At 53.0% G+C, this 9,209-nt stretch overlaps 3 protein-coding genes across 3 annotated transcripts; 1 reads left to right on the top strand and 2 right to left on the bottom strand.

The window, feature by feature from the left end:
• The first annotated feature begins 1,433 nt into the window (after positions 1–1,433).
• H310_10224 (hypothetical protein) lies at positions 1,434–2,645 on the top strand. Its single transcript, XM_008876537.1, has one exon. It carries the CDS (start codon positions 1,448–1,450, stop codon positions 2,600–2,602), a length of 1,155 nt encoding a protein of 384 aa, XP_008874759.1. The 5' UTR covers positions 1,434–1,447; the 3' UTR covers positions 2,603–2,645.
• A 537-nt stretch (positions 2,646–3,182) lies between these two features.
• Positions 3,183–3,643, bottom strand: H310_10223 (hypothetical protein; the record flags this gene model as incomplete). The annotated part of the gene is made up of 3 exons (XM_008876536.1): positions 3,183–3,356; positions 3,413–3,510; positions 3,613–3,643. 3 exons carry the CDS (start codon positions 3,641–3,643, stop codon positions 3,183–3,185), a joined length of 303 nt encoding a protein of 100 aa, XP_008874758.1.
• A 535-nt stretch (positions 3,644–4,178) lies between these two features.
• Positions 4,179–4,804, bottom strand: H310_10222 (hypothetical protein). The gene is made up of 3 exons (XM_008876535.1): positions 4,617–4,804; positions 4,452–4,549; positions 4,179–4,385 (listed from the first exon to the last, which is right to left on the bottom strand). Exons 1-3 carry the CDS (start codon positions 4,768–4,770, stop codon positions 4,209–4,211), a joined length of 429 nt encoding a protein of 142 aa, XP_008874757.1. The 5' UTR covers positions 4,771–4,804; the 3' UTR covers positions 4,179–4,208.
• Between the last annotated feature and the right edge of the window lie 4,405 nt (positions 4,805–9,209).

Here is a 9,209-nt window from a genome sequence, read left to right as displayed (position 1 = left end):
TGGATCGAATCCTCGCGAGCAAACCATGGTGCAGTGTGCCTGTACAAGTTGTGTGGTCGTATAGCTCATGGACAAGGGAGGAGGCACGTGTGTGGCAGTTGAACCGGATATAGTGCTTCAGTGACCCCGCATGTTTGCACCTGGTATAAATTTACACCCCGTGAAAAATAACTGGATAAAAAATTCTTGGGGGACTTTTTGACAAGCCAGTATTGGGATTGAGTTACGTCAACTACGATTCGGAACTGTTGGGACCACACAGGATTCGTTCCTTTTGTCACCCCTGAGGATCAAACTGTCCACCCCAATGCCAGCTTTGGCTATTCAATTCAGCGTGTGCTCACCTGGCTGATGCCTCCATCCAGTTGCCTTTAAAAATCAATTTTTGTGGTTTCTTTGTCCCGTTGTCATCCTGGAAAAGTTTATATTTGGAAAAAAGTGCACACGTTCGGAATCACTGTATACTCCAAATGAAAATTGCAATAAATAAGACAATCGATGGTAACTATATGCGTAAAATACGATATAAAATCGATACAGTGCAGTACAATACTCTTAGCTGAGAGACTACACTTAAGACAATTGATACAGAACAACATAGAAGTACTTGTTTGAATATTGATCAATATATTGCTCGTATTTGAATTTCATTATTTACCAAATGGACGAATATATACAATTCCTTTATCAAACGATTTTTGCCCTTGATAAAGTTGTTCACTGTCAATACTAACAAAAACTTGATCAATAGCATTGTTTGAGAAATTGCAAAAATATACTGGTACGCCTATTCTTGAAATATTTTAAGTGCGTGTGCTTGGCGTTCTGACAAGCACCCACTCTTACGCCACACTCGTCACGACCACTTTGTTGCGCCTGCGACAGGTACGAACCAGCATATCACCACCTGTCCGTGTCGGCTCGTTGAATGGCGCCTTACCTTGTGTGCACGCGGTCCGCGTGGTCATTCCCGTGGCGAAACGTCGCACAGGCAATTTTTCACGCTCGGCGCAGTTCGAGCAATTATTTATTGACAGCGACACCTGCAGAGCGAGCGATCGCCTGTGTGGACCCAAGCACCTCAAGCTTCAACGTCGCTGCCGCGTATACTTTGCGGGAAGCTCCTACCGTCCATCCATTAGCATGGGCGAAGGATACACCAATCTGACATCGCGCGGGACATTGCCGCCTGTCCTTCGCACACAGAGGACGCCCCTCCATCGTGGGGAGGTCTGTATGTGGGCCAACGCCACCAACTTTCCCGTCGTTACGCTGACCTGTACCAACTTCAACGTTTCGGAGTTTGTCATCCCAGTGACAAATATGACGTTTCACGTGTCCCAAGTTGAGTCGCGATTATTTGTAGTCCAGTAGATCCACCTCCCGTCGCCGTCTTCACCTAGTGTGACAAGATCCACCCCATTCCACTTTTGGCTAAGTCGGCACGATGGGTGCGTGCTTGTCGATCGACGACGAGCTGCATCCGACTTCTTCGACGGCGAGCGTGCCGCCATGGATGACGGCCGCGATCGAGTCCTGGCGGTACCAACCACGGCAAAAGTCGACGATGCTGTTCCGCCGAAACAAAGAGTCCGTGCCGTCGGCGTTGGCAGTACTGCTCAACGTGGACCTCCTGCGCCAAGTGGGCGCTTTCCAGCCTGGAATTTCCCGCATGATTCGATACCTGCTGTGTCGATGGCAGCGCCAGACTGGACCGTATGCGAAAGCGCACTTCATCGTGCATGCCCTTCCCACCGACCACGCAGTGGACCGACTGTTCATCCTCACGCAGCTCCACCAAACCCATGCCCACGTCCTTTCACGAACACTCATGGACTTGCTGGCCAAAGCTGGGTATTTGGAGTGCATCGAGTACATGCACAAGCACTTTCGCCACGGATGCACACGCAACGCGATGGATTTGTCGGCCGCCTGCGGACATTTGAACATTGTGCAATTTCTGCACATCCATCGCACCGAAGGCTGTTCGACCGGCGCCATGGACTTAGCTGCGGCCGGGGGACACTTGGATGTTGTGCAATTTCTTCACGATCACCGCACTGAGGGTTGCACTCAGGACGCGCTGCACTTGGCAGCAGCCAACGGCCACGTGGATGTCGTCGCATTCTTGCAAACCCACTATTTTGCCCCGTCGACACCCAATCGCCTCCACACTAGTTGCGGGGTGGACGAGCCTTTGCCCACCGGGCCGCTGTCGTCACCAGCTGTCCATGTCTCGTCACCACTGACTGCCCCATCCAGCAACGGCTATCGCCACGAGTGGCTAGCACTGTCGAGTTACAACCTCCGCCGTCGCCGCCTTGTCCTGCCCGTCGTTGATGGGCCTGTTGACGGTCCCGACGATGCTGATGACCAAGCCCGCGACGACGCATCAGCAGTCCCCATGGCGCTGAATGCCATGGAGTGGGCTGTGCTGCACGGACAAATCGAGGTCGTGGCCTACCTCCATCGGCTCCACGTGGATACTGCGGCAGGGACTAGCACAACGTCGGCGCACGTGCTGGATCTTGCTGCGCAACGAGGCCACGGAGCCACGACAGTTGCTTATATCCACGAGCACAACCTTGTTGCGTCCAGTTAGCCCAATTGAATCGTATTTATTTCTGCAACGAAACTGATGCACGAGGGTGTTATGTCCAGCTGCCGCGGTCTTGGACGCGCTCAAGAGAAGGGGACGAAGGAATCGCTGTAGCCATTCTAGATACATGGCGCCGACCTCGTCGGAGACCTGCCAAGTGTGCACGATCGCCAATGCTGAGGCGAACTCAGCGCGACAACAATATGCCAGGGAGCACTACAGATGGTCATGGCATGGGGACCATGTCTGCGCACTGCGTCGTGGCAAGAATGGCCGTGTCTGCTCCAATTACGAACCGTCTCCAGCCGAAATGCTCTAGCCAAGGTCATTCAGAGCGTTTCCAGATGTGCGACGACAGCAATGGCAACGGGAACATGGATGAGACTGTGCAAGCGCTGTGTTTGTGGTCTGTCGGTGTCCAAAGTCGAATGGAATGAAGCAACGGCATCCATCGCGTCGGTCTACGCCCAGACCACGGAAAGTTTGTGGCGGATGTTTCCTCGAAAAGTGCATGACCTGAATACGCTCGCTGATCATGCAAGCGCGGCGCAGAAGGAAAGGGGGGGTTGCTCTAAAACGCAAGTTACAGTGCAAGCTTGACAATTTGGTCTTTTAGTTGGTCCTTCTTGTAGCCTGTCACGGCCTGGCCAACTTCTTGTCCGCCGTTGAAGAAGCGAAAAGTCGGTAGTACAGTCACATTGAGTGCGGCCTTGATAGGATCCACGCCCTCGTCCGCCGTGTTCATTCGCACAAACGTCTGCGGAACACACCGTCAAGGTTTGGATGCCGTTGAGATGTTGGAGTGTTAGTTACCACGCGCGGGTGATCTTGGGCCAGTGCCTCCACAAACCCTCGCATCTGCGTGCATTTACCACACCACGGGGCCCAAAAGTCCGCGACAATCGGTTTGCCTACGAAGAGGGTACGTCGTATTCAAGCACGTGTTACCGAGCACGACAGTCGGCGTCACAACATTGTGATTCGCCCGGGACTCGGCGGGCAGGCACCCTTACCTGTAGCGACAATCGCATCCCATTCCACCATGGAGTTGATGTTAACCGCCCCGTTTTCGTCTCTTTTAAAGGCCGTCGTAAAGCATCGTGGCTTCAACGATCCAATTGCCGCCGCGGGCAATCGACGCACGTATCGAACTGCTGGCCCACGCAACATGGAACTGTCATGAAATTTTTTGTCACGGAGAAAGGGTGAAAACACAGGAAGTTTGTATGCAAGTGTTGAAAAACGATAAACTTAATACGATAAATTGTATGTCTCTTCCGACAAAGTGAACTACAGTGCCTGATCCTGTATATCTTTTCAGACTAGACACGATATTTTTTTGAGCTTCCTCCAACAAAAGCACCCAAAAACACTGGTTAAAACCCATTCTTCCATATCTGTTCGGAGTAGTACAGCTCGGATGCATGTAGCCTATATGCCGGACCCGACAAAAGATCCCATTGTTGAGACTCGAATTGATATCGGCATGGGACTTTGAATGGAGCTTCCACGTCCCGATCGGTGACAAGCATGCGCTGTCAAGATCGCGGAAAAGAACGACTGAATGAACAACTCGAGATCTCGTCAAGATGTCTCAATTATGGTGGTTTCACGGCGCAGCCAACAATTGAACGGTATCCTTGAGAGGCTTCTTCTTGTAGCCCAACACAGGCGTGTGCACTTGCTGGCCTTCCTTGAAGAACATGAAAGCGGGCAACACTTCCACGTTATACTCGGCCTTGATCGGACCCACGCCTTCTTCGCCAACATTCAGCTTGACGAAAGTCTAGCACACGACAGGGTCAACGTTTCAGAAGGGATCGTTAGGCATGCTGTCATCGTTTCGTCCTACCACATCAGGGAAATCCTCCGCGAGAATGTTGACAAAGCCAGCGATTTGATTGCACTTGCCACACCACGGCGCCCAAAAGTCGGCCACGATCGGCTTTCCTACGTGGTGGTTCTTCATTCCGACGCTCCATCGACAACACCATCCTGCTGTGATGGCCACACTCACCTGTGGCAAGAAGCGCGTCCCAGTCGGCCTTGGTGTTGACGTTGTAAATTCCGTCTTCATCTTTTTCAATCGAGGTCGACATGAGGCGGCGCACCCCAAGCGACGAACGAACAGTGGAGAGGCGGTGGACGCGGCGGGAGACAGCAGCTAGCATGGCAAGAACGATGACAGATGAAAAGTGAGCGATGCGTTGATAAGTTTTGAACGGTTAAGTCGAGCATCATAAAATTAAATCTTCAACAATTACTCAGAGAAACACGAATCGCCCTTCAAGCGTGACTCAGAACGATCAGGTCAACATGTGCTCGTCCATCGACGCCACACTTGCGAGCTCGTGTGGCTGCGACGTGAACCGAACGCGCCCGCCTAGACATCCGGGGCATGTCTGGTGAGGAAGCATGGCCATGGCAACTCTCTTCGCCGACTGCACGCATGGACGTGTGTGTCGGTTGGCCAGGTCGTCCGTGTCAATGCAGTCGAGGACATGTCGACAACGTGTTGGCCTCGTCAGCGCGGTGTGCATGTCGGGCGCCACGACGTCGTAAAGCATTGTCATGCGGTGGACTCAGCGCCAGCAGAAATTGGGCAAAAGCAATCGCTTTCGACGTTGTGATAGGACAAAGGGAAGATGCGGGAAGTACGAGATGCACTGGTCCGACTTGGGCGGCTTTGCCGTTCAACCGAACCTTGCCGTTCATCGCGTACACGTCGGTCGATGGTGCGGTGTCTGCCATGGTCAAGACGACGGCACGATCGGGTTGTCGTCGTATTCGTGTTGATGCATGGCATGCACTACTTGGAAGTGTACAGCGTTTCCAGCGCATGGTCATGTCGGAGCAGGATTCCTCGTCTTTGTTCACAGAGCGTCAACTCGTCGCGCGTTCCATCTACACGATATGCCGCTGGGTCGGAAGGACGCGGACGGGGCCATGGAAGGATCGCTAGTAATCACGGACTACTCTCTCATCGAGTATTGCAGCAACGTCGGTCTTGCGAGAAAGCTGCCATTTTCCGGGGCGTCCCTCGAAGCGCATGGGAACCTAGTATAGCCAGAACGCGGGCGATACCGACAAGGCGAGTGCCAGAGTCCTCGACGATGTAACCCTGCGGTTCACTGTTGGCAGCGGGTTTGCATTTGCCCACATGAATCCTTCGTCTCAGCATCCGCCTGGAGGTGGGCATATACGTCCACTGGGATGCCGATGTAGGCGTAAGTTTCCATGTACTTCGAGGGACGCCCGGGCAAAAGGCCGCTGTTCTCAACACCGAGGTTGCTGCAATACACGATATGAGCGTCTGTGATAACGAGCAATCCTTCCATCGCCCCGTCCGCGTCCTTGCGACCCAGCGGTATTTCGTGTAGATCGAACGCGTGACGAGTTGACGCTCTGTGAACAAAGATGGAGGCCAACCTCATCGGACTGTTGAGCGAACCACCGACCCTGACGGAACCGTCAAGCACAACTATGTTTCTCACTGAAGACGATGCAGGTCCAAACCGACCTCTGCTCACCTCCGCTGGATGGCAATGCTGTCGTCTCCATCGATAAAACTTCCTCTAATTTCATATCCCGACTCGGTCGTCTCGGCAACGTCTGGCGGACCAGCTCCATCCAAAGTCGAAGCGACAGCTTTCAAACTGGCGTGCTCGACCCGTAGAAGGTGAACGGAGGGACTTGCAGTCAGGGTTGGGCAGGGATGCATGGAGCAGTTTCTTGTCCTCGAGGCACCAGTAGCTCTCGCCCCGCTGTGTGTTCCCATCCCCGAGTGTCGGGCCTTGTGCAGGTAGTCGGACGACAGCGGGGTTGTGATGCAGCTCGTGCAATGCTTCGCAATGGAAAACGCGCGCCCCGCCACCGCTGGACCAGCATTGAATGTCGCCGGCGCAGCCGATGCGGCATGAACTCGTCACAACTGGCAGTTCCACGGGGGGCCGCCGCCGCAAACGTCGACGACAACGCGACAAGGGCTTACCTTGCCGAGGAAACAATGGCGGCGTGATATCGGACAAGGATAGGCTACCCAACCGACACTAGTACTGGCGTGTAGATTCGATCAGCTCGCTCCAACGGTCTTGTCTTTTATCGCACAAGTCAAAGGCGTCATGCCAACGTGCCCTACAGCGAGATTCCCAAACAGACCCGCCAACGTTACCTTGTGCTTGGAGTAAACGGAGTACCGTCCCCAGGGTAATTGCGCGCTCGTGTGAGTATTCCCCCCGCCCTTGGAGGATCTGCGAAGGGCCCGTTAGAACATTTGAGCCATGCCAAGTCCTTCTTCGAGAGATGCCAAGTCCTTCTTCTGTGTCAAGTGGCTGGTGAAATGCTGGAGCCCTACAAGGACCTGACCAGGAGGCTCGTCGTTCGTGTGGATGCAATTCGAGCGATACATCAGCCCAACGGTGGAATTTCTCGGTGATGAAAAGCCGACCATTTTGAATTTGCACCCGAGCTTGACAAACGCCGTCTCACGCAGTACGTTGAGGGGGCGTGCCCCCGTCACATGGACGCTCACAGGTTCAAGAGGACAATCAAGAGTATAACACGTCCTTCAGCCGGTTGCGATAGGAAGTTGGAATGCTGCGCGACTCTCGTACAAGTCAACTGCCCCGGGCGCCTAGATGAATTCACTGGGGGCATAGCCGAATCACCGGGGCAACGGGATTGGCGATTGTTCGCGTGTAGCAAGCGCACGCGTGAAATGCCTCCAGGTCTCGAGGGCTGGCTTTGATTTTGCCAAAGAAGAGCTGCAGTTCGCATACCTGTCCAATGACTCCCTAATATGTAAACAAGGGCCAGTCGCTCATACGCCACATCAAGCTATGTGCGATCTCGCCTCTCCATGTTTCAAACCTAACACGGGCGGGTCCGTCCCCTTCGCGGTGCTTCATGCATTGATCGTTGCTCTCAAAATTTCCCCGAAACATGGCCCACGACGCTTGGATTTTTTGTATGCTCACTCGTTTGAGGCCTCGCTGGCGCAATAAAACACGGTTGCATAACTCTGCCCTGCAGCAAGTGCCCTCAGTCGCAACAGCGACGAACGGCGGCCAAGTGAACTGCACGATGTGTCCGCGTCCAGCATGCGCGATCCAAGGAAGCCGTCCCACCCAACGGTTTGCCGGACTTGGACGGGGTCCCTTGCTTCAATTTTCCGATTACGCATTCAAGTTGAGCATAATGTTGGTGGCAACTCGAGCAATCGTCGCGTCGTCTGCCGGTGCGGCGACGTTCGCTGCCCCACTTGAACCTGCACGAACAGGTACGATGCGCTCATCCCCGCGTGCAACGATGGCGAGATGTACCTCGTTCAATGGGAAATTTTCATTGCACATCTGACAGGGTCGTGGCACGCTAGTTTGGTGAATTCCGCACCACATCGGCGACGTCTTCCGCAAGAATGTTCGCAATACCAGAGATTTGAGTGCACCTGCCACACCATGGAGCCCAAAAGTCGGCAACAATAAGCTTGCATACTGCATCAGTGACGAAGTCATTCAGTGTCATCGCCTATGTACAGCGCATCGATGCGTCCGAGAACGTACCGATCGTAAGGATCTCCTCTCAATCCGCCTGGGTTTCGATGTTGACCAAACTATCCTCGCCCATTTCATATATCGGCGGCAAGTGCCGGGCAGTGGAAGACGAGGCGCATGATGCGCTGGATGCGGCATGATGGGATGGGTTTCCAGATTGTGCAGGAACTTCCATGGATTTAGGTGGATTACACGAGTGTGTTTAAACAACTTCACAGTCTGCGAGGGCATCGACGACCCCAGCAGAGGTTTGATAGGAAAGAATTGGTCGATTTTCATGTTTTTAGGTGCATCTGATTGGTCTATGCTTGCTGAATATGCATATACCGCCAGAAGACTCTGAAACACAATTCCTTTCACAAAATGATGGATAAACTGTGGGATTTAACATAAAATGCACGTATGAATCATGATAACTTGTGAAATACAATAAATATTACACTGGGAGAGGTACGAATTTATTTATAAAATTGCTTGACAGTCAAACCTTTATAACTCCATACCTCGTTTGCTCAAAATAGCTGAATAATTGCATCAAAATTCGCTCAATTTGATCTATTTCACTCAATTCTTATCCGATTGTCCTAAAATAAGTGCCAAAATGACGGCATTGATTGGCCCGATTATGGCCGAAAATTGAATTTTTGACCGTCTAAATGGACCTGGCGACGAAACAACGCGTATGTCAAGTTGCGCCGCAGGCGCAGCTTGACAGTCGACGAGAAGCTCGACATCCTTTGGCTCCATGCTACACTCCGTGAGGTCAACACAGCTAACGTCACAGATGTCATATCCCACCTGCTTGGCAGGGGTACAAAGACCGTCAAGTGTTGTGCTTGCTGAGTTCCTGTCTGCTGGCAACATCACGGTGGCCCCGCCTCCATCCAACAAGTCCAACCACATCTCCCGTGTGCCCGACACCAACGCAGTGCGTAAACTTGTGCAGCGCTTCATACGCGACCGCTGTGTCACTCGCACACGCACGGTTGCGAAGGACGTCTTGGCCCTCCTCCTCGACACCATGGTCGAGGAGGAGGGCCAAGACGCAGAACTGCTTT

This window comes from Aphanomyces invadans, assembly GCF_000520115.1.
Source record: "Aphanomyces invadans strain NJM9701 unplaced genomic scaffold supercont1.25, whole genome shotgun sequence".
In the NCBI taxonomy this organism is placed as follows: domain Eukaryota; phylum Oomycota; class Saprolegniomycetes; order Saprolegniales; family Verrucalvaceae; genus Aphanomyces; species Aphanomyces invadans.
Note: the sequence above shows the minus strand (reverse complement) of the source record. Positions and strands in the feature narration are given on the sequence as shown.

Excerpts from the sequence above, each read along its gene's own strand:
- H310_10222 (XM_008876535.1), bottom strand. The coding sequence starts at position 4,770 with ATGCTAGCTGCTGTCTCCCGCCGCGTCCACCGCCTCTCCACTGTTCGT. Across the intron at positions 4,550-4,616 it reads GGACGCGCTTCTTGCCACAG|GAAAGCCGATCGTGGCCGAC; the intron begins GTGAGTGTGGCC and ends ACCACCACGTAG. Across the intron at positions 4,386-4,451 it reads CGGAGGATTTCCCTGATGTG|ACTTTCGTCAAGCTGAATGT; the intron begins GTAGGACGAAAC and ends GTCGTGTGCTAG.
- H310_10224 (XM_008876537.1), top strand. The coding sequence starts at position 1,448 with ATGGGTGCGTGCTTGTCGATCGACGACGAGCTGCATCCGACTTCTTCG.